General features: G+C 46.4%; 1 protein-coding gene across 1 annotated transcript in view; it reads right to left on the reverse strand.

The window, feature by feature from the left end:
* Positions 1-3,473: 3,473 nt before the first annotated feature.
* The window catches only part of SLIT3 (slit guidance ligand 3), a 719,057-nt gene continuing 698,391 nt past the window's right edge, over positions 3,474-24,139 (reverse strand). The window contains exons 33-36 of the mRNA XM_052659044.1: positions 8,949-9,103; positions 8,047-8,332; positions 6,595-6,803; positions 3,474-3,709 (exon numbers count right to left, since the gene is read on the reverse strand). Coding sequence (XP_052515004.1) covers positions 3,474-3,709; positions 6,595-6,803; positions 8,047-8,332; positions 8,949-9,103 — 886 coding nt within the window. The remainder of the gene's footprint in view (positions 3,710-6,594; positions 6,804-8,046; positions 8,333-8,948; positions 9,104-24,139) is intronic.

Below are 24,139 nucleotides of genomic sequence, written 5' to 3' on the forward strand. Positions count from 1 at the left end.
GTCATTAATAGCAACAACAACAGTAATAATAACAGTAGCATCTTACATTTAAAGTTTTTAGTTTATACTTTACAAAGAACTTTTAAGTACATTCTCTCATTAGGGTCCCTTGGTTGAGTTCAAAAGGGACGTTTCCTTCCACTCCCCAAGCCCTGCTCAGGGGGGAAACATAGCCTGGGCTGCTCTTCTGCACATGTGTACATCCTCACACACAAGCACTCAACCATTGAATGTGCAGGTTAACTGACTGAACTGTTTCTTCCCCATGGGACTTTCTAGAATTTGCTCCAGTAAGAGAGTTTTAACCTCCATTTGTTAGAGAAACTTCATTTGGGGAGAATTTTCTTAATGGTACTGAGTTTGGCATTTCATAAAGTCAGGGCTTCCAAAACTGAGGAGGGAAGGCTCAAAATTGGCCCCCACCCCAGCAGCCACCCTGAAAGAATCTTGTCTTTTTGGCTGTCTTGGCTGACTGTGACTGATTAGGGGTTGGTCCCAGGGGGTGGCTGGCAGAGAAAGGCCTTGGGGCAGATAGAGGGAAAGCTGTGAGCTTGGTGAGTCCGCTGAGAAAGTCAGGGATCCTTGGTGGGGCTCTCAAGATGGCAGGCTGTGTGGGCTTTGTGCTGGGTGGGGAGAGCTGGGTAGGAATGTCCATGGCAGAATAAGGCTCATGACCACCTGCCTGCATGAGGAGGGCTGGGAGTGTGTGGGGAGTGGGAGGGGTAATGGGGAGACCCTTCCAGGGCAGAGCTTCTGAACCACCACAAGGACTTTGTGACCCATTTGGAAATGAGTGTTGTCTAGCCCCAATAAACCAAAGTCAACAACTAGGGGGAGCCCCAAGGCCATTTTGGGTGGCAAAGCCCTGTCTTCTTCTCCCAGACCTTTCTCTACTTTGCCACCAGCTCTTTTCCTAAAACAGAGCTTGTTCTACTTCCCCTGCTCAAAAACCTGTTGGAGCCCTGTGGTCTAGCCTGCTACACATGGCTTTTTGTTGTCAAACTCCTGCCTTCATATCTTCCCCATTTATCCCTGCTTCCCAGTATGCAGCCACAGTCCTGCCACTCCAGACCTCTGACTGCCCCCCAAACATGCCAGGTCTTTTCACATTTCCCTGCTTTTTAATAGAGAATCATGGAAATTTCAACTCCCTTCCCTGTGTCCTGGCAAACTCCTATTCATTCTTGAAGACTCAAGATTTGGATATTCTTTACTCTGGACAGCTACTTCCATACAATAAAGCAATTATCTATTTCCATGATTGTTTCTGCCTTAAACTGCAGAACCCTTAGAAGCAGGACCTGTCTTCTTCCCATGAAGAGAAAGTCCTGGAGTCGGGCTGGGCCTAAATCCTAGCTCTGTTAATTTACTAGGCATCTGTTCTTGCGCAAGTTCTTTAACTTTTCCACGCTTCAGTTTATTGAACTGTAAAATGGGTTAGCAGTGTCTGTACTACAGAGTTGTTTAGAGAATTAAATGACTGTGTATTATATATTAGTATATATAAATTAGAGTGGTACCTGATGTATAATGTAGGAAGCACTAAGCCAATCTAGCCATTAATATGTAAAACAGCCGTCATAAGGTACAGTAAGTACCTGGAACATGATGTATATTATATATACATATTTTAAAGAAAATGCCCCCGTCTTATCCCTCTCTCCTCTTCATCATCCCTTCTTTGTTCTTTTTCTCCCTCGGTGCCCCTTCCTTCCCTTTTCTCCTTCCTTCCTACTCCTCCTCCCTCGTTTTTTCCTTCCGTCTTCCTTTCTTTTCTTTCTCCCATCTTGACTCTCTGAGCCCTTGGCTTACAAGAACCTCGAGGCTCTTCTGGGGATGCTCAGTGCCGGATGGTTCACTGCACCCCGCTCTCTCTTCCTTGATGCTTCTGCAGGGGGAGGCTCCCAGGGGAGGGAGCGATGGTTGTGGGCCCAGAGGTTGCTGCGAGTGGCTGGCCCCTGGGCTGTCTGACCTGGCCTGATGGGGGTGGACAGGGATGGGGCAGGGGCAAGTCTCCCTCAGGAGTCTGGGCTGAGTGGGCTGGCCTTGCTCATGTTCCCTGATACCTAAGTCTCTCAGCCTAGAGTCTTTCTGATATTAAGGAAGCAAAACGAGAACAGGAAAAATACCAGAAAAAACTGACTTTCCCTTCCTGGCAGGGCTTCTCTGATGGACTTTAGCTGCCTGAACCTCCTGCATTTATGCTACTCTGGAGATGGAACCCAGAGTTCAGAGTTTGGGCCCCAGGCTTTGGTCTTCCAGTTATCATAGATGAGGCATAAGGTGAGTTACTGGGGTAAAAGAGGCCTCAAGTTTCCTCATCTATGAAATAGGAATATGTTCTCAGGGGCAGGGGCTATGTAGACAGAGTAGGGTGCATTATGGCTATGTGTGGAAAAGTGTTGCAGATGGGCATGGCGTCTTTGTCATAAAGATGAGGATCTGGAGGATGAGGTCTCAGAGGCCTATCTGTCCCATGGCAGGAGCCTTCCAGAACTTTCCAGAGCTGTGGGCAGGCTTGGCCCCTGACCCTCCTTATTCCCAGGAGCCCTAGCTCCCTGTTCTCCTGATCTCACCTTCCAATACGAGGTGGACCGAGGGAGGAGAGGGGCTCAGAACTTCCAGAGGAAGGGCTGGAGCTAGGGCCCGAGGAGACGGGTGAGCACCGTGCCCCTGGGGGGAGACACAGGGGGACTGCCTTCCTGGAGATAGGCAGGAGAAGGGGCACTATTTTCAGATTTGGCCAAACAGGCTCAGACTAAGCCTGTGGCAGATTCAGACAGTCCCAGAATGGAGTCAAGGGCAGCCAGGAAGGGGCGGGGGCTGTGAGCTCTGACCCTGCAGGACCCAGGGCTCAGTGGCTTTTCCTGGAAGAAGTGGACACCCTGGGCCTCAACCACCAGGGCTGAAAAGCTGGGTGCTTTCAGGGAAGGAAGAAAAGTCAGTAAAGATCAGAAGAAACAAAGGAAAATCTTTTCCTTTACTTTCTTCCTCTTCTCATTCCTTTTCCTGAGCTCCGTAAGCAGGTCTTCCTTTCTGCCAACACAATAGTGTTACCTAAACGTATAAGCCTCCTCCTTCTGCCTCAGTCAGGCTCTCACTTCTTCATGTTCACCCTTTTGTTTTAAAACATTTTTATTAGTTCTTTTTTTCCCTTAAAACTTTTAACAGCTGTTTATAAAAACATGACAATTACACAACATGGAACAAAAAATCTGGTAAAAATAACTCACTATATGGTACATATACTCAGACGGTGTGATATATTTATATAATAAAAGATGAAAATAGTCACTTTCCATAATAAAATAAGTTCTATTTTTTGTCTATTTTACAATATACTTAATATTCTTTTCTTCTTTTGCTTCCTCTCCGGTTCCCACCTCTTCACTCCAGGCCTCGCAGGCAGGAGACCAATGGCCGTCTCCATCCGACCCGGCTGGAGCCCAGGAGGCAGAGTGGGTGCAGGGGCCTTAGGAACATGGGCGGCAGCCGCACTCTAAGTGTCTCTCCAGCTCTTCCACGAACGAGGAGCCGTCTGTGCACTGAAAGACGTACTTCCGCCGCTTGCTGCGGGTGGGCTGGCAGCACTGGGGCCCGCAGCCCCCACGACACTCCATGACAGGTATCTTGGAGGCCGTGGCACATGATGCATAACCCTTCTGGCGGCGGATCACCTCTCGGACCACCTCTCCGAGGCAAGGCATTTCTGCAGAGGGCACAAGAGGCAAGGACAGGGCATTGGTGGTGCAGCTGGTGGTCAGGGCAGGCTGCTCCAAAACACTTGTGGTCTGAGGACCACATGTACTTATACATTCTCTCATCTTTCCATCCATTTCTCCACCCATTATCCCAGAGGTCCCCAACCTTTTTGGCACTAGGAACCAGTTTCATGGAGGACAGTTTTTCTATGGATGGAGTAGGTCAGGAGATGGTTTTAGTTTTGCCCGCTGCTCACTTCCTCCTGTGCCTGGTTCCTAACACGCCACAAACCACCCCGTCCATGGCACAGGGGTTAGGAACCTCTCCATTAACCCATCTATCTCATGCAAGCTTAGTGCCTTTTCTGTGCCAGGCTCTGTGTGTGCGTGCATGCACCATTGCTTCAGTCGTGTCCAACTCTTTGTGACCCCATGAACTGTAGTCTTCCAGGCTCCTCTGTCCATAGGATTCTCCAGGCAGGAATATGGAATGGGTTGCCCTACCCTCCTCCAGGGGATCTTTCTGACCCAGGGATCAAGCGCTTCCTGCAATGGCAGGCAGATTCTTTACCACTAGCGCCCAATGTAAAAATAATCCCTAAGGATATAAAAGTGACAAGATCAGGCTTGGTCCCTTCCTTCAGGGAACTTAAAGACCAAAGGAGATGTGGCAAGTTGGTGGACTGAGGGCTGAACCCCATCCCACAGCCCATCCCACACATATGTTGATTGCGCCACAGGTGCTTAACAACCAAATTAAATGCCAACATAAAAAAAGCCCTGAATGTTTCATCTAAATGTTGGGATATCTGGTTTCTTTGAAAACCAAGGGGTCTGGGAAGCTAAGCCTGCATCCCTGCATGGCAGTGACGGGCTGAAGCTGAGAGCTTTAGACAGGATAGGAGACATCCAGTTTGCCCCAGTCCTCACTATTCACAATAGCCTGTCTCCATTGGGGTAGAGTCTAGACACTAATTATATAGTCATTTAAATACATATATTTGTAATGATAAACTGAGGTGAAGAAACAGGACAGGTTTACACAAAATACATAGTAAAGGAGCCTGACTAGCCTGGGGGCCAGATATTGTCTCTCTGGGAAGTGATGCTGGAGTTGAGGTGTGAAAGAGGAATAGGAGTCAGTGAGCCAAAGGGTATGTGTGTGAGCTTTTGCACAAGTTGTAGAAATGAGAGGAGGGAACCCCCTGGATCTGCTTAATCCTCTGGTTCCTGACCCAGCTTCTCACCTTGACTCTGCTACTGTCCTCAATCCACTGGGAAAGCATGTGGAGCAAGGCAGTGAAAACGAGAGTAATGGACCTTGGCCGCATGGGACCTTTGGCCTCTCAGCCTTGGACCAGTCCCTTGCCATCCCTGACCCTCAGTTTCCTTGTCTGGAAAATAATAACACATTTCCTGGTCCTTCCCGCTTCTTCATGGGCTCTTATGAGCATCAGAGGGATTGTGAATGCATTTTAAAGCTTTAGGTGGTTAACGTGATGTAATGTGAATTTTGTTAAGCTTGATGTAGTTTTTCAAAATTATGAGATTGTTAAAAGGATAGAAAAGAGACTCATGATCACAGGTTGTGTGTGATGTGGGGAGGGGTAGAACGCAAACTCCGCACACTGGGCCGTCGAGTTGAAGGGAACAGGAGTGCTGTTTGTATTGTCTTGGCAACTTTTCTGGTAGATCTGAGATTATGTTAAAATACATTATTTTGAAAGTTAGTTAAGAATGGTATTTTAACAAGGTATAAAATGTGGAAGAGTCCTCTGGTGATGGGGGTGGGGGGTGACCTGCCTGGGATTCTGGTGACAGGGAGGGAAACAAAGGCTCAGGTTCCGTGCCAGAGAAAAACCTCCAAGATGAGACAGAACCATTTCAACTGTAACGTAATTTCAACTTTCCTTTTTTGATTAATGCACTAAAGGGGCCACTAAAGGAGGTAAGTAATTTGACGTTTTCAAAATGGGATCAGACCAAGGAGCTGTCTTCTGTTGATCCAATAATGGCAGAAGGATTGGAACGAGACTGCAGAGCAACAGCTGAAATGTTAGTGTGCGTAAGAGTCACCACGGGCTCTTGTTAAAATGCACGTTCTGATTTGAAAGGTCTGGGCAGGACCTGGGCGTCTGCATTGCTAATAAGTTCTCCGGTGAGCCAGTGGTGCTGCTTAGGGGGCCACACTGGCAGCTCAAGGGCTGGCAACTAGAACAGGATAAAGGGAGGGGAGAGGGGAGAAAGGATGACCAGACAGCTCACCTAGTCCTGGCTGTTTGCTAGACAGTTTCAGTTTGTTTCTCTCAAGGTTGCTAAGCTGTTTCTGAATCTTTGACCTACAGGAACCATGTGGGATAGAGCACGTTTAGTGCAGTTCTGAACTGCTATGTTTTGGTGCTAATTTATTATGCAGCAATGGATAGCTCATACAGGAAGGTATAGTGTTGCTCCCATATTCAAAGTGAAGGAATTTGAGGCTCAGTAGGAGAAGACAATGGCACCCCACTCCAGTACTCTTGCCTGGAGAATCCCATGGACCGAGGAGCCTGGTAGGTTGCAGACCATGGGGTTGCGAAGAGTCGGAAACGACTGAGCGACTTCACTTTCACTTTTCACTTTCATGCACTGGAGAAGGAAACGGCAACCCACTCCAGTGTTCTTGCCTGGAGAATCCCAGGGATGGAGGAGCCTGGTGGGCTGCCGTCTATGGGGTCGCACAGAGTCGGACACGACTGAAGCGACTTAGCAGCAGCAGGTGACTCAATGAGGGTCGCATAGCCTCTAATGGCACAGCTGGACCTGGAACTCAGGCCATGGGACGCATGTGGAGTCTGACTCTGACCCCCTGCATCCTTTTGAGGGCCCCCTCCCGTGTGCACAGTGGACCCACCTTGTTCACAGTGCTCCCCACTAAAGCCAGGCTGGCACAGGCAGTAGGGCTCCCCTCGATCTGAGATGTGGCACTGTCCCTGGTGACATTTGAAGGTTGAGCAGGCGCTGTTGGAGTCATTCTTTTGGTCGCACAAGGCCCCTCCATAGCCTTCGGTGCACCTGCACACGTAGGAGGTTCCAGATGCCACACACTTCCCCTGGACGCAGCTGGGGGCAGAGGTAAGGATGAGCGGGGAACCAGGCAGGCAGAGCAGCTGCAGGCTTCCTCTGTCCACCCCAGCCACTCCCAGGCTTGGACCAGGGGACTTGGAGCTGTGGGATCCTAGGCCTGCTCCATCACATGGTCCGCCCTCTGTCAGCCCAGTGGCCCAGTATCAATCAGCTGGAGGCTCGTGAGTATCACCCAAAGACCACTGTCAGCTGTGAGTGCAACAAGGCTGGCTTATTGGCTGTTTTATACCCAGACATCAGAGCCCACCAATCTTAGTGGCAAGTCACTGCTCAGAGTAACCTAAGCAGTCTCCAACCAGTTTAACTGTTCTGCCATCTTGATTCTTAGCGTGACTATCACTACCACTACCACCAGCTACCACCTGCTGTGTGTCAGGCATTAGAGCGCGTACTTTATGCCCAACATCAGTCTTATTTTCTACCATCGCCTCTCCTCTGCAGACCTGCGCAGTAGAGAGTCTTATCTACATCTCAGAGGACAAAGTGATGCCACAGCCTGGATTCTTACTCATGCCACAGCATTCTCCCTACTGGGATGACATTCAGAGCCAGGGTTCATTGTGGACATTTTCACCGTACAGTCAAACATACACACACACTTCAGAGCAACCCAGGGGCCTCTGCCCCCTTCCAGCTGTCCTTTGCTTCCAATTCACAATATCATGTCCCAGCTTGCTCAGCCACGCCAGTTACCAGGCATGGCTCCAGTGTTGTTTTTGGTTGATTCAGATCTCTGAACACTGAGGACACTGGGCGTCTTATGTTTAGTACAAGGTCCGACACATTGTAGGCCCTCAGTATTTGAATGCATAATGAATGCCAGAGCTATGCCATAATTCATCTGTGTGTGGCTATACACCCCTCGTGCCTGCATGGGGGGGCCACTGCTGAGTGGGGAGCCGAGTTGGGGCAGAAATGCACCCACCTGCCATGGCACGTGTGTGCTGGTGCCCCATTCCACTTGGCTCGGAGGCACGTGGGGGCTGCTGCAACTCTAGGCAGGCTCTGATGGTCACTTGACAAGCACTTTTCAGCCAGGCCCTTGCACACTGACATCCCTTCTGAGCAAGACCTGCTGTTTGTGTAAGTGCCTGCCCTTCTGAGCAGCGCCCCCACGGGTCCTGCCTATAGTCTGACTGCAGTCCTTCCAGCTTCTATCTGTGCTCACTTCCTGCTGGGGCAGGGGTGATGGGGGACAGGGAGGGCATGGAACACAGACCTGTGGCCAAGGCAGGGGTCGCGGGCCTCCTGGTCGCACAGCGGGCCGGCCCAGCCCGGGTGGCACTCACACACCACGCTGTCCTTCTCCACGGCTCGGCACAGGCCGTGCCTGCACACGCTGCAGGACTTGCAGCCTGGCGAGACACCCAGGGCCTGTGGGGGGAGGGCCTTGAAGTCCTGGAGCTCGTTGTTGATGCGCACCTCGTGGATGCAGCCGTGGAAACCACCCAGTGGCCGGTCTGTGCCCTGGCGTAAGGCTGAGAGGCCGGTGGAGGTGGGGATGCCTGCGGGAGGGGCACCAGACCGCAACCTGAAGACCCGCCTCTGCCCACCCTGCTTGCCCACATCCCAGCCCTTGGAGGTGGACTTTTGGGGAGAAGTCTTGGGAATCTCAGTGTTAAACAGCCTACTCTGGTCCTCTTTTTTTTTTTTTTTTTTTGTACATAACCCTTTGAGAACTATGAGCGCAAGGCTGTGCTTCAGGCCCAGGCTCTGCCACGCTGGTCGCTCCTTCTCTCTTTGGCCTTTGAATGCTCTTAATTTTAAACATGCTCCTCCATACACATCAGCTGAGCCTCAAAGCATCAGAGGAGGTGGCAGAGCCGAGGCGAGCCTGCATACTGGAGGGTCTGCACCCTGTCTGCATCTCCTCCCTCCCCATTTCATCTTCACCTTCTCCCAGCCCCTGAACAACTTGTAGTTTCTCAGAAGGAGCCCTGCCCTCTCTCCTTTTCTCTTCTCTTCTCCATGACCTGGCTAACTGTTAACCCTTTAGGAAGCAGCTTGGCCATCACTTCCTGCAGGAAGACTCCCTTGATTGGCTTTGGCTGTGAGCCCCACCCGTGGGCCTGGGTGTGGGTACCAGAGTACAAGGGACAGGTGGGAGGAGATGGGGTTTACCTCCAAGGTAGAGGGGGCTGTTGATGCTCACTGCTGGCTGCTTCTGGAGCTTTCCCAGGCTTTTGGGGGCTCCTTTGTCCACCACCAGGTTCAGGGTCTGGTTTAGCATCACTAGCTCCACGCTGTGAAACTGCCCATCATTCACAGTCTCCACGCTGGGCAGGAGAGAAAGGGGAGAGACAGAAGGTTTGCTGAATGCCTTCCACAGCCTGTACCACGTGTGAACTTGACTGGGATTCCTTGCGTTTTATCTGGGAGTAATTCCAAACAACATAAATCACAAAAATAAAAACAGTACATAGAATTCTTATTACCTGTTACACCTATAGCTTCTCCAGTTATTCATTTCATCTGTCTTATCTATCTGCATAGATATAGCTCAGAGATAATGCAGGTTCAGTTCCAGATCACCTTGGTAAAGTGAGTCACTTTTCTAGTTTCCCAGTGCATATAAAAGTTATGATTATTAAATACTCTATTAAGTGTCAATAGCATTTTGTCTAAAAAGCAATGTACGTACCCTAAAAATACTTTATTGCCAAAACAATGCTGTCACTCAAGCCTTCAGGGAGTCAATTTTTGCAGTGATAACATCAAACATCACTGATCACCATAACAAATATAAAAGTGAAAAAGTCTGAATATTGTTAGGATCACCAAAATATGACACAGCCATGAAGTGAGCAACTGCTGGAAAAATGGCACCAATAGACTTGTTCAACACAGGGCTGCCACAAACCTTCAATTTGGAAACAATATAATATCCGTGAAGCACAATAGAGCAAAGTGCAACAAAATGAGGGGTGCCTTTAAGGGTATTGAATCAGTTATCTAAAACTCCCCAACAAATAGAAGTCTAGGACTAGATGGCTTCATAAATGAATTCTACCAAACAAATTCGTTTACTTTTTTTCCACCAAACGTTTAAAGAAGACTTAATAAAAATCCTTCTCAAACTCTTCCAAAAGTAGTATAGGAACAAATCCTTCCAAGCTCTTTTTACAAGGCCCGCATCACCCTGATACTGAAAAACAGGAATACCATTAAAAAATGAAAATTACAGGCCAATATCCTTGATGAAAACAGATGCAAACATTCTTAAAATATTAGCAAACCTAATTCAACAGTACATTAAAAGGATCAGACACCATGATCAAGTGGATCAATCAGTGTGATATATACCACATTAACAAAGGATCAAAATCATATAATCAGCTCAATAAATGCAGAAAAAGAATTTGACAAAATTCAACCATCTATCTATGATAAAAACCCTCAACAAAGTGGGTGTAGAGGGAACATTTCTCAACATAACAAAGGCCACATATGGCAAACCCACAACTAACATTATGCTCAGTAGTGAAAAGTGGAAACCTTTTTCTTTAAAATTGGAAACAAAACAAGAATGTCCACTCTCGCCACTTATATTCAACATAGTATTGGAAGTCCCAGCCTGAACAACTAAGAGAGAAATAAAAAAGGTATGAAAAAAAGTGAAAGTCAAAGTCACATAGTCTGTCCAACTCTTGGTGATCCCACGGACTGTAGCCTGCCCAGCTCCTCTGTCCATGGGATTCTCCAGGCAAGGCAAGAGTCCTGGGGTAGTTTGCCATTTCCTTCTCCAGGGGATCTTCCTGACCCAGGGATCGAACCCAGGTCTCCTGCATTGCAGGAGATTCTTTACCAACTGAGCCACTAGGGAAGTCCCAAAAGGTATACATATCACAAAGTAAGAAGTAAAACTGTCACTACTTGCAGATGAGATGATATATGCAGAAAAATCTAAAGTTTCCACTGAAAAACTGTCAGAACTAACAAATTAAGTGAAGTTGCTAGACATAGAATTATAAACATCAATTGCATTACTCCACTTACATCAATGGACAGATCATCCAGACAGAAAATAGGGACACACAGGCCTTAAATGACACATTTAGACTAGACAGACCTAATTCATACCTATAGAGAGTTCCATCCAAAAGCAGAACAACACACATTCTTCTCAAGAGCACAGGGAACATTCTCCAGGATAGATCACATGCTGGGCCACAAAGCAAGCTTTGGTAAATTTAAGAAAACTGAAATTGTATCAAGCATCTTTTCTGACTACAACACAGTGAGATTACAAATCAACTGTAAGGAGAAACTGCAAAAAACCCCACAAATACGTGAAGGCTAAACAATATGCTACTAAACAACCAATGGATCACTGAAGAAATCAGAGAGGAAATAAAAAATGCTTAAAGACAAATGAAGATGAAAGCATGACTATCCAAAACCTCTGAGATGCAGCAAAAGCAATTTTGCTTTTATAGGGACGTTTACAGCAATACAAGCCTACCTCAGGAAACAAGAAAAATCTCAAACAACCTAACTTTATACCTAAAGCAACTAGAGAAAGAAGAACAAACAAATTCCAGGCTTAACAGAAGGAAAAAAATCAGCAGAACAAAAAAAAAAAGGAAAAGAAAATAAAATACAAAAGATCAATGAAGCTAAAAGCTAGTCTTTGAAAAGATAAATAAAATTGATAAACCTTATAAAGTCATGCTCAAAATTCTCCAAGACAGGCTTCAGCAATACCTGAACCATGAACTCCCTGATGTTCAAGCTGGTTTTAGAAAAGGCGAGGAACCAGAGATCAAATTGCCAACATCTGGTGGGTCATGGAAAAAGCAAGAGAGTTCCAGAAAAGCATCTATTTCTGCTTTACTGATTATGCGAAAGCCTGTGACTGTGTGGATCATAATAAACTGTGGAAAATTCTGAAAGAGATGGGAATACCAGACCACCTAACCTGCCTCTTGAGAAATCTGTATGCAGGTCAGGAAGCAACAGTTAGAACTGGACATGGAACAACAGACTGGTTCCAAATAGGAAAAAGAGTACGTCAAGGCTGTATCTTGTCACCCTGCTTATTTAACTTATATGCAGAGTACATCATGAGAAATGCTGGACTGGAAGAAACACAAGCTGGAATCAAGATTGCCGGGAGAGATATCAATCACCTCAGATATGCAGATGACACCACCCTTATGGCAGAAAGTGAAGAGAAGCTAAAAAGCCTCTTGATGAAAGTGAAAGAGGAGAGTGAAAAAGTTGGCTTAAAGCTCAACATTCAGAAAACGAAGATCATGGCATCTAGTCCCATCACTTCATGGGAAATAGATGGGGAAACAGTGGAAACAGTGTCAGACTTTATTTTTCTGGGCTCCCAAATCACTGCAGATGGTGACTGCAGCCATGAAATTAAAAGACGCTTACTCCTTGGAAGAAAAGTTATGACCAACCTAGATAGTATATTCAAAAGCAGAGACATTACTTTGCTGACTAAGGTCCGTCTAGTGAAGGCTATGGTTTTTCCCGTGGTCATGTATGGATGAGAGAGTTGGACTGTGAAGAAGGCTGAGTGCCGAAGAATTCATGCGTTTGAACTGTGGTGTTGGAGAAGACTCTTGAGAGTCCCTTGGACTGCAAGGAGATCCAACCAGTCCATTCTGAAGGAGATCGGCCCTGGGATTTCTTTGGAAGGAATGATGCTGAAGCTGAAACTCCAGTACGTTGGACACCTCATGCGAAGAGTTGACTCATTGGAAAAGACTCTGATGCTGGGAGGAATTGGGGGCAGGAGGCGAAGGGGACGACCGAGGATGAGATGGCTGGATGGCATCACGGACTCGATGGACGTGAGTCTGAGTGAACTCCAGGAGATGGTGATGGACAGGGAGGCCTGGCGTGCTGTGATTCATGGGGTCACAAAGAGTTGGACATGACTGAGCGACTGAACTGAACTGAACTGAGGAAAACTCATCAAGAAAAAAAGGGAGAGGGCCTAAATCAGTAAAATCAGAAATGAAAAAGAAGAACTTAAAACCAACACTGCAGAAATACAAAACACCATAAGAGACCACTAAGGCACCTGTGTACCAATAAACGGACAGCCTAGAAGAGACGGACAGAAGCTTAGAGAGGACAACCTTCCAAGACTGAACAAGGAAGAGATAGAAGATGTGAGCATACCAGTTATAAATGCTTGACTTGCATCTGTGATTAAAAGACTCCCAATAGGGACTTGCCTGGTGGGCCAGTGGTTAAGAATCTGCTTCCCAATGCAGGTAACATGGGTTTGATCGCTGATCAGGGAGCTAAGATCCCACATTCTGCTGACTAAACCCATGCACCACAACTACTGAAGCCCACGTGTCTAGAACCTGTGCTCAGCAACAAGAGAAGCCATTGCAACGAGAAGCTTGCACATTGCAAAGAAGAGTAGCCCCCACTCTCTACAACCAGAGAAAACCGTGCAGTGAAAAACAAGGCTTTTCAAAAAAAACTCCCAACAAACAGAAGTCCAGGACCAGATGGCTTCATAGGAGAATTCCATCAAACATTTAGAGAAGAGCTAACACCTGTCCTTCTGAAACTATTCTAAAAACTTGCAGAGGAAGGAGCACTCGCAAGCTCATTTTGTGAAGCCACTATCACCCCAATACCAAAAGCAGACAAAGATATCACAAAAAAGAAGAGAGCAGACCAGATCACTGATGGGCATAGACACAAAAAATTCTTAAGAAAATATTAGCAAACCAAATCCAACAATACCTTAAAAGGATCATATACTATGATCAAGTGGGATTTATTCCAGGGATGCAAGGATTTTTTAATATCTACAAGTCAGTTGATACACTATATTAACAAATTGAGGGGAAAAAACCATATGGTCATCCCAATAGATTGGAAGCTTCTGACAAAATTCAGTATCCATTTATGATAAAAGCTTTCTAGAAAGTGGGCAGAGAGGGAACCAACCTCAGTATTATAAAGGCACGTGTCACAAACCCACAGCTGCTATCATATTCAACAGTGAAAAGCTGAAAGCATTCCCTCTAAATCAGAACAAGATAAGGGAGGTCCACCCTCACCACTTTCATTCAGCATAGTTCTGGAAGTCCTAGTCACAGCAATCAGAAAAGAAAAACAAACTGAATGTGTCTTTTTGAATGATGATTACAAAACATATATATGAAACAAATATATGTATATATAATAGATCTGCAGACACAGGAAACAAACTTATGGTTACCAAAGGGGAAAGGGGGTGGGAATAAATAAGGAGTTTGAGATTAATGCATGTACCCCAATATCCATTGCAGCACTGTTTACAGTAGCCAGGACATGGAGCAACCTGGATGCCCACTGACAGATGAAGGGGTAAAGAATATGTGGTACATATATACAATGAAGTATTACTCAGCCATACAAAGGAACAAGATCGGGTCATTTGTAGTGATGTGGATGGACCCAGAGTCCGTCATACAGAGTAAATAAGCCAGAAAGGAAAATATCATATGTTAATGCACACATGCAGAATCTAGCTGAATGGTACAGATGAACCTATATGCAGGGCAGGAGTAGAGATGCAGATGTAGAAAACAGATGGGTGGACGTGGGGACGAGAGGAGGGTGGGATGAACTGGGAGAGCAGCTGACACGCATACACCACAACTATAAAGCAGGTAGCTAGTGGGAAGCTAACGGTGCCGCACAAGGAGCTCAGCTCGGGGATCTGTGATGACTTAGTGGGGTGGGTGGGGCTGGGTGGGAGAGAGGCTCAAGAGGGAGGGGGTATATGTATGTATAGATGATTCACTTTATCGTACAGCAGAAACTAACACAACATTGTAAAGCAATTGCACTCCAAAAAAAAGATCTAAACAGATATTTCTTCATAAAAGATATACAAATGGCCAACAGGCACATGAAAAGACACCCAACATTACTAATTATTAGAGAAGTGCAGATCAGAACTACAATGAGGTATCACGTCACACTGGTCAGAACGGCCATCATCAAAAAGTCTACAAATAATAAATGCTGGAGAGAGTCTGGAGAAAAGGGAACCCTCATACACTGCCAGTGGGAATGTAAATTGGTATAGCTATTATGGAGAACAGTATGGTAGTTCCATAAAAAACTAGAAATAGAGTTACCGTATGATATTGCAATCCTACTCCTGGGCATATATCCAGAGAAAACCATACTTCGAAAAGATATCTGCACCCCAGTGTTCACTGCAGCACTCTTCACAATAGCCAGGACATGAAACAACCTAAATGTCCATCAGTAGATGAGTAGAGAAAGGGGGTGCGGTACGCATATACTACAATACAATACTACTCAGCCGTAAAAAAAGTAAAATAATGGCATCTGCAGCAACATTGATGGGCCTAGAGATTATCACACAAAACGAAGGAAATCAGAGAAAGCCAAATATCATATGATATCATTCATATGTAGGAGCAACAAAATAATACAAATGAACTTATTTACAAAACAGAAATAGAGTCACGGACATGGGAAGCAAACTTACTGTTACCAAAGGGGAAAAGTGGAGGGTGGAATAAATCAGGAGTTTGAGATTAACATAAACACATTACTGTATATAAAACAGGTAAACAACAAGGACCTACTGGATACCATAGGGAGCTATACTCCGTCTTTTGTAATAACCTACATGGGACAAGAATCTGAAAAAGAATATATATGTAAATACTTTTCTGTACATTGGAAACTAACATAGCAGTGTAAACTATATTTAACTATACTTCAATAAAAAAAGCAAAAAAAATCAGTTTCATTTCTATACACTAATAATTTTTATCAGAGAAATTAAGAAGGGGAGGAATAAGATGAGAGATTGGGACTGATATATAAACACTACTATACAACTAGATAACTGATAAGAATCTACTGTACAGCATGGAGAATTCTACACAATACTCTGTAGTGAGCTATATGGGAACAGAATCCAAAAAAGAGTGGATATAACTGTAACTGACTCAGGCTGTTGTAAAGCAGAAACTAACATAACATTGTAAGTCAACTATATGCCAATAAAAATTAATTTAAAAAAGAAAGAGAAATAAGAAAACAATCTCATTTATATTGCATCAAAAAGAATAAAATACCTAGGAAAAAATAATTAAGGAGGTGAAACACCTGTACACTCAAAACTGTAAGACACTGATGAAAGAAACTGAAGAAGACAAAAATAAATAGAAAGATGTTCAGTGCTCAGGGACTGGAAGAACACTGTTAAAATGTCCACACTACCCAAAGTAATCTACAGATACAATGCAATCTCTACCAAAATTCCAATGGCATTTTCCACAGAAATAGTCATTGAATTGATGTGTTACCATAAAGGACTGTGAATAGCCAAAGCAATCTTGAGAAAGAAAAGGCTGGAGCCATCACTCTTCCTGATTTGAAACTGTATTACAAAACCAGAGTAATCAAAATAGTACGATACTGGCATAAAATCAGACACATCAATAAATGGAACTGAGAGGGTAACAGGCAGGAAGGCCAGCGGTCTCCAAACGGAGGAAACAGGCTGCAAGTGTCAGACGTCTTTCTCTCTCTCTTAAGCGGCAGGAGGAAACAAACTAGGGATTTTTTTTTTCCCCTTCTCTATACAAATTTAGGGGGCTTCCCTGGTGACTCTTAGAATACTGTGCTGTCATAATGCCACCTAGTTCCACCTGCACTTAACTTTTCTCAAATCTTGATTTAACCAATGCATTTTTCATATGGAAATGTTTGTCTTAAGCTATGCTAATGTACTACGCATTTACCCCAGTCTCTGTCTTCAAGTCAGTTCCGCCTAATGGCTCAGAATCGACTTGACAAACCAGTGTGTTATACTCAAACACTGTTCCCCTAATCTATGTAAATGAAACTATTTGTATGGTAATCTGCCTTTCTACAAGATTCAAGTCAATAATGTTATGGCCTGGGATGACTCCTCTGGTGCCAAGATTATCCCAAAATGCATCTTATGGGTGAGGGGCCTGGTGCCATTCTCTGAGTTTTAAGACATTCCTTTCTTTCATTAACAGACTGCTAGTGACTATACAACATCCAGCTAAAAACTAGCAGGCGGGTATTCTTTCTGCCCGCTTCTGATGTCTATGTCAGAAGCTTTCTCTATCTCCTTTGTACTTTAATAAAACTTTATTACACAAAAGCTCTGAGTGATCAAGCCTCATCTCTGGCCCCAGGTTGAATTCTTCTCCTCTGGAGGCCAAGAATCCCAGCGTCTTTTTGTGGTTCGGCCACAATCTTTCCGAACTAAACGGAAAGTCCAAAAATAAACTCATGCACACGTGGCCAATGAATTTCCAAAAGAGGAACCATCAATATAAAATGGGGAAAGGACAGTCTCTTTGGCAAACGGTGCGAAGAAGAGTGGGCAGTCACATACAAAGGTATGAAACTGCACCACTCTCTTACACCATACACAAAGATTAACTCAAAACGGATTAAAGGCTTGAACATAGTACCTGAAACGTAAAACCCCTAGAAGAGCACAAAGGTAGGGATCTCCTTGACATCATCTCGGTGATGATTCCCTGGATTTGACACCAAGAGCACAAGAAACAAAAAATAAACGAGACTACATGTAGCTGAAAAGCTTCTGGGCAGCAAAGGAAATCATCAACACAATGAAAAGGCAACCTACTGAAATGGGAGAAAATATTTGTAAATCATATATTTGATAAGGGGTTAATATCTAAAATTATATAAAGAATGCATACATCTCAATAGCAAAAACCCAAACAATCTGATTTTAAAATGGGCAGGAAATTTGAATAAACAGTTTCCCAAAGAATTCATACAGATGTCCAACATGTACATGAAAAGGTGTTCAGCATCACTAATTGTTGGGGAAATATAAATAACAACCACAACAATATGTCGCCTCACACTTGTTGGAATGGCTAGTATAAAAAAGACAGATAACAAGGGTTTATGTGGAGTAAAAGGAACTCTTGTGCATCATTAGAATATAAATTGGTGCAGTCACTATGGAAAACAGTATAAAGGTTCTTCAAATAGTCACAACTACCATATGATCCAGCAGGTCCACTTTGAGATATTTATCTGAAAGAAACAAAAATTCTTGTGAAATATCTATGCTCTGAGATCCACTGCAACGTTATTCACAGTAGCCAAGACATGGAAGCAACCTAAATGTCTATCAATGGATGAATGGATACATGTGGTGTATATATGTACAGTGTAATATTATTCAGCCGTGAGAAAGAAGGTCACACACTTAACTGTACAGCACATGGAACTCTGCCCAGTGTTCTGTGGCAGCCTGGATGGGAGGGGAGTTTGGGGGAAAGTGGCTACATGTATATGTATGGCTGAGCTCCTTCGCTATTCACCTGAAATTATCACAACATTGTTAATTGTCTATATCCCCAACACAAAGGGCTTCCCTTGTGGCTTAGCTGGTGAAGAATCTGCCTGCAATGCGGGAGACCTGGGTTCGATCCCTGGGTTGGGAAGATCCCTGGAGAAGGGAAAGGCTACCCACTCCAGCATTCTGGCGTGGAGAATTCCAGGGAGTGTATAGTCTATGGGGTCGCAAAGAGTCGGACACAGCTGAGCAACTTTCACTTTCACTTCCCAATACAAAATAAGAAGTTAAAAAAAAGAAGGTCATACAATACGACCTAACTTATATGTGGAATCTAAAACAAAGTAAAATGAAAAAAAAAAACAACAAAAAACAGAGCTCGCATATCCAGAGAGAAGTCTGGTTGTCACCAGGGGTGGGGGACGGGTGGGTGACCGTGGAAGTAGGTCAGGAGGTACAAACTTCCAGCTATAAGCTAAGTAAGTCCTGGGGGTGCTATGTACAGCATGGTGACTATGGTTAATAATATTCTATTTTTGGAAGTTGCTAAGAGAGTAAGCCTTAAAATTTCTCATCATAAAGTTAAAAGAATTATAACTAGGTAGGGTGATGAATCTTAACTAGACATATTGTGGTGATCATTTTACAATATATACAAATATCAAATCACTATGTTGTACACCTGAAACAATATAATGTTATATGTTCTATATAACATATATGTGATGTTAATATCTCAATTAAAAAAAAAAGTAAGGATTCACTCCAAATCAAAACCTCCCATAACCTTGCCTGTGCCAGTAGGTACTCATTGGTTAATACGCAACCTTCTTCCTGCACATCCTAACCATGGTCTCCTCGAAATAATGCCTGAAGCTGGTGGTTTTCAAACAGTGGGTCCCTGAAGGTTTGGGATTGGCAGTGCCACAGGTTTTGATTTTTTGGCACCACCTTGTGAAACTCCAGTACTTTGGCCACCTGATGTGAAGAGTTGACTTATTGGAAAAGACTCTGATGCTGGGAGAGATTGGGGGCAGGAGGAGAAGGGGACGACAGAGGATGAGATGGCTGGATGGCATCACTGACTCGATGGACATGAGTCTGAGTGAACTCCGGGAGTTGGTGATGGACAGGGAGGCCTGGCGTGCTGTGATTCATGGGTTTGCAAAGAGTCGAACACGACTGAGCGACTGAATTGAACTGTGAATCACAATGGTTCCATTTCTACTTTTTTTTTAAAAAAATCATGGACTTTGAAGTAAAACACAGATGGGAAAAATGGCTCTGCTGCTACAAAAGATGAGGGAAAAAAAAAAAAAAAAAAAACTGGAGAAAAACAAAGCCAAACCCCAAACAACTTGCTGTGAACTCTAAAAGAGATAATCCTGCTATGGTTCCAAGGCCCAGTGAGTAGTTTCCTGGTCATATATTCAGGAATTTCAGAGGAGAAAGGGGCTCTGACAGTCTTCCTCATTATCCAGCAAGCCCAGTGAAACAGCACGGAGTAGGAGGTGGGGAGCCCGGGCCGCATCAGAGCCAGGCTGGGGGCTCCTGTCTGGGACTGGCATGGGAACTTGTGTTGGCAAAGAGTGGCCCGTAGTGCTCTCTCCTTTTAGTAACAGCTGTTGCAGGGGAGAGGGGTGGACGAGGAGAAAGCTTGTGTTGAGTGGTTAACTAAGCTAAAGCACTTGCATTGTCTCATTTAATCCTAACAGTTGTACATGGGATGTACAATGTTTCTCCACTTTAGAAGTGAGACCTAGGGCTCAGAGATCGAAGGTGTCCAGACTGAAACCTTAAAGTGTGGGTGGTGGAAGCAGGACTCAAATCCAAGTTCCCAAGGCACAGGACCGTACTTCCACAGTGGGTGAACGGTCATCCCTCTTCTGTGCTGGGAGCATGCACCTGGATGCTGAGGCATGGCCACTAGGTGGCGACAGAGCCTCACAAAGAGTTCCTGGGACTCCAGCTGGGCAGCAGCCTGAGACCCCAGCCTGCGCTGTAGCAACCCTAGGCTCCCAGACCATCAGACCGTGACCACATGCTGTCTCTTGGCCCACCTTTCTCCCTAGCACGTTGGAGAGGGGGTTCTGATAGGAGGCTGGTTTGGCTTCGAGTCCCAGCTCTGCCACTTACTGGCCTCTGGGCCAAGGTGTCGTCTGAGCATCAAAGTTCTTAGCTCTAAAACAGGGGTGATGATGCTCGCCTGGGGCCTGCAGTGAGGACTGGATGCGACAAAGACTTAGCAATGGATGGGTCTGCGGCAATTAAGACCGGAGGGAGCATGCACTGGTCACCAAAGAGGGATCTCAGGCGCTGTTTTAAACTTTGAATTCAGTGGAAACCCTGAATTGCTAGCTTCTTTTGAGACTCTGGGGCTTCCCTGGTGGCTGAGAGGTTAAAGCGTCTGCCTGCAATGTGGGAGAGCTGGGTTCGATCCCTGGGTCGGGAAGATCCCCTGGAGAAGGAAATGGCAACCCATTCCAGTATTCTTGCCTGGAGAATAACATGGATGGAGGAGCCTGGTGCAGTCCACGGGGTCGCAAAGACATGACTGAGCGACTTCACTAACTCACTCTGAGACTCTGCCTGCCCACACAGCTGTCTCTGTCGGCACTGTGCCCTCCCAGCTACCAGGGTCTCCAACACTCCCTGCTGGGACCCGCTTCCCCCAAGTCTGTCACCTGACTAGGTCCCGTGGACCTTGTATGCAGGTGAGTTTGCTCCTCAGACAAGTCTTAAAACAGAGGAATAGCGCAGTCTGCCTCCATTTTGGGGCAGGGAGGACTTGGGTGGGTTTTTCTGGATTGGGTATTATATATCTGGGCCTGGAACAGAATCTCGCTACCTGCAACTTCAGCTGGGAACCTGCACAGAATACAGCTGCTCCGGGCCTGTACTTCCCTAATGTGGTCTGCAGCTGGCCCTCCCCGATCAGATCACCTGTGGTTTGTCTGGTGGGCTGCAGCCCATGGGGTTGCAAAGAGTCGGGACACAATTCAAGCAACTTGGGCCCTGGCTCTGAGGCTGAGCAGGTCAGAGTTTACTGCTGTGACTCGGGGGAGGAGATCTTTCTGAGGCTGGTATGGCTTCCCGGTTCCATCAGCTGCTGTTCAGCTCCTCCCAGCCTGGCTTCCATGCATATGGATGGGGTCTCCTTCCCCAGAGTCTCCTCGTTTCTCAGCCTGTGGCAACACCCATCAGCCATAGCTCATGTCTCAGCTCAGACATCACCTCCTCCAGGGAGCCTTCCCTGGTTCTCTAAGCAGAATCAACTGTCTGTTCCTTCTTCATTGTCCCTACAGCAGGCACTGGAATCCCCTGTGAGACCTCTTTTATCCTGCTCCTGCAACACTTGCTTATTTACACATTTGCCTTCCTCCCTGGACTGTGTTCTTCTGAACACTAGCTCCAACCCCTAGCACAGGTCCAAGGCGAAGTACTGTAAGCAGCTTTTGGCAGGAAAGAGCTCCCTGCAGGAGGCTCTAACGTCGTTTCACTAACCTTACATCAGGCACCCCCACGCTCCACACATCTCTACTCAGATGTCTGGATTACACAATACTTTGCCTCATCTGTTAGTTCTTTCCATAGATCAAAGTAGAACAAATGAGTAGAGATGACCAGATCCCTTCCCCAGCTTCCCCTTCAGTCATCTCACAGACAAACTCTGTGAGCAAGACAGCGTCTAGAGAAGAGTCACAAGAAGTTGACAGGTCTGCACAGAGTGGGAGAGGTGACGACTCGGACTCCCTGTCTCAGTGATTAACTCAGACTTCTTCTCTTTCCTCTTTAAAAGCTTTCATGGCAGTACAGAATCTTCGGAGGTGGTTCTGGGGGACACTGAGTCCACCATCTCCCCAGATTGCCAGCATTCTGATTAAAAGCAGCTTCCCTTTCTATCAACATTTGCCTTTCTCTAGAGTTGAATCAGTCAGGCCTGATTCAGTAACAGTGAGAGATGTTCCTGAGTGAATAAAAGCACGCACCACTGGGGCAAAACCAGGGCTACCTGGAGAAAAGTATCTGGAAGCAAAACCACTTGTGCTCTGGCCACACCTCATGGGGTATGGGATCTTAGATCCCTGACCAGGGATCAAACCTATGTCCCTTGCACGGGAAGCATGGAGTCTTAACCACTGGACTGCCGGGGGAGTTCCAGCAAAACTATTTTTTAATACGAGATTCTTAGAGACTTGGGCCTTTAGGATTGGGGGTTGAAGGGCACAAAATATGTCGTCAGAATTGGCATGAGGATCCTGGCAGGGATATCCTTTACTTGGTTCCTCCCAGAGGTAAGAAAAGGGCCCTGGGGTCTCCCAAGGGCCACCTGCCAACTCTCACCTGACTCCCTGACAAGGGAGTAGCCATTCTATGGGTTCCTGATTCATTCCTGCTGCCCTGACTAAGACATCGGCAGAGTATTCCAACATTTGTATCAACAGCACACCCCTTGACCAAACCAGCAGCTGACCTCAGTGTGGGAAGGGCAGGGGAGTCCCTAAGCTTTGGCCCAGCCCAGCCGCTCCACAGTCTGACTGTCACCTTCTGTCCTTGCCCTGTCCATGTACAGGCCCCCAGAAACACACCTGGAGGGACACAGTGCTGCCGTCCACAGCCCATGGGAGAATACTGCGCGAGACATGGGAGAGCTCAGCCAAACCTGGGCGTGTCTGACGCTTCAGGCTTGGTCACTGGCCCCAGGAACACAGAGGGTAGCAGGCCCTGGCTCCAGGGGACTCCGAGGCCACTGGGACACTCACTGAATCTGCTGGCCAAACCTGCCTGGCCTTCTCTCCAGCCACCCTCTCTGCTGTGACTCCATGGCCACTGCCTTTTCATGGTCCCTCAGGCTGGTGGCTGCTGTTCTCCCAGCCTTCTGGCCCACTGCTTTCCCTGCTCACACATATTCTTCAGGACCCACTGCAAATGGCTCCTCCTCCAGGCGGGCCTCTGGATGGGGGTTTGCTCTTCCATCCTGCGCTTTCCCCTTCGCGGGTGAGCAGGCACTTCTCAGAATCTCCTACAGGTTCCTTAAAGCTGGTGGCTGGGTCAGACCCCAGAGAGCTTCAGGCTTGGGTCGGCAGGTCCAGGGTGGGGTCTGAAAACGTGCGTTTCTAACAAGCTTCCAGCTCTGCAGCTGCTCTGGGACTTTACCTCAAGAACGACTGCTTTGGGACTTCCCTGGTGGTGGTCCAGTGGTTAAGAATCTGCCTTACCAGTGCAGGGACACGGGTTCAATCCTGGGTCCAGGAAGATCCCACATGCCGCAGAACAACTCCTCCAGTGCACCATGGCCCCTGAGCCTGCATTGTGGAGCCCACAGGCCCTGATTACTGAAGCCCACAGGCCTAGAGGCTGTGCTCCACAAGAGAAGTTCCCGCTCTCTGCTACAGGGAAAGCCTGTGCGTAGCAACAAGGATGCAGCGTAACCAAAAATAAAAGCAAATAAATAAATCTTAGAGAAAAAAATCTGCCTTGCAATGTGAGGGACATAGGTTCGACACCTGGTTGGGGGACTATGATCCCACATGTCGTGGGGCAACGAAGCCCCAGCTCTGCAGCTACTGAGTACAGGTGCCGGAACGAAATATCCCACCTGGCACAGCGAAGACCCCACACGCCACAACCAAGACCTACGCAGCCAGGCACACACATAAGTTTTTAAAAAGAACTACTGGTTTGTGCCAATGGTTTTCAACTGGGATTAGTGGGAGGTGTGCTGGGGGCCTCCGTGAGGGTGTGTGTGAAGGAGGAGACTGACCCCTCCAGCTCTGCAGGGTGGCTGTGCTCCTGTGTGTTTAGCATGATTGAATTCCACGTAAAGTTTTGATTGAAGAAAGGATTTAGTTACTGGGAAAAACGTTGCCCTTCAGTCATCGCGACCAGACGTGCTGTTGCTTCCAGAGGGGAAGGGCTGGCCTCTGGATGGGGGTTTGCTCTCACATCCTGCGCTTTCCCCAAGTAACGGCTCTCCTTC

This window comes from Budorcas taxicolor, chromosome 20 (assembly GCF_023091745.1).
Source record: "Budorcas taxicolor isolate Tak-1 chromosome 20, Takin1.1, whole genome shotgun sequence".
In the NCBI taxonomy this organism is placed as follows: domain Eukaryota; kingdom Metazoa; phylum Chordata; class Mammalia; order Artiodactyla; family Bovidae; genus Budorcas; species Budorcas taxicolor.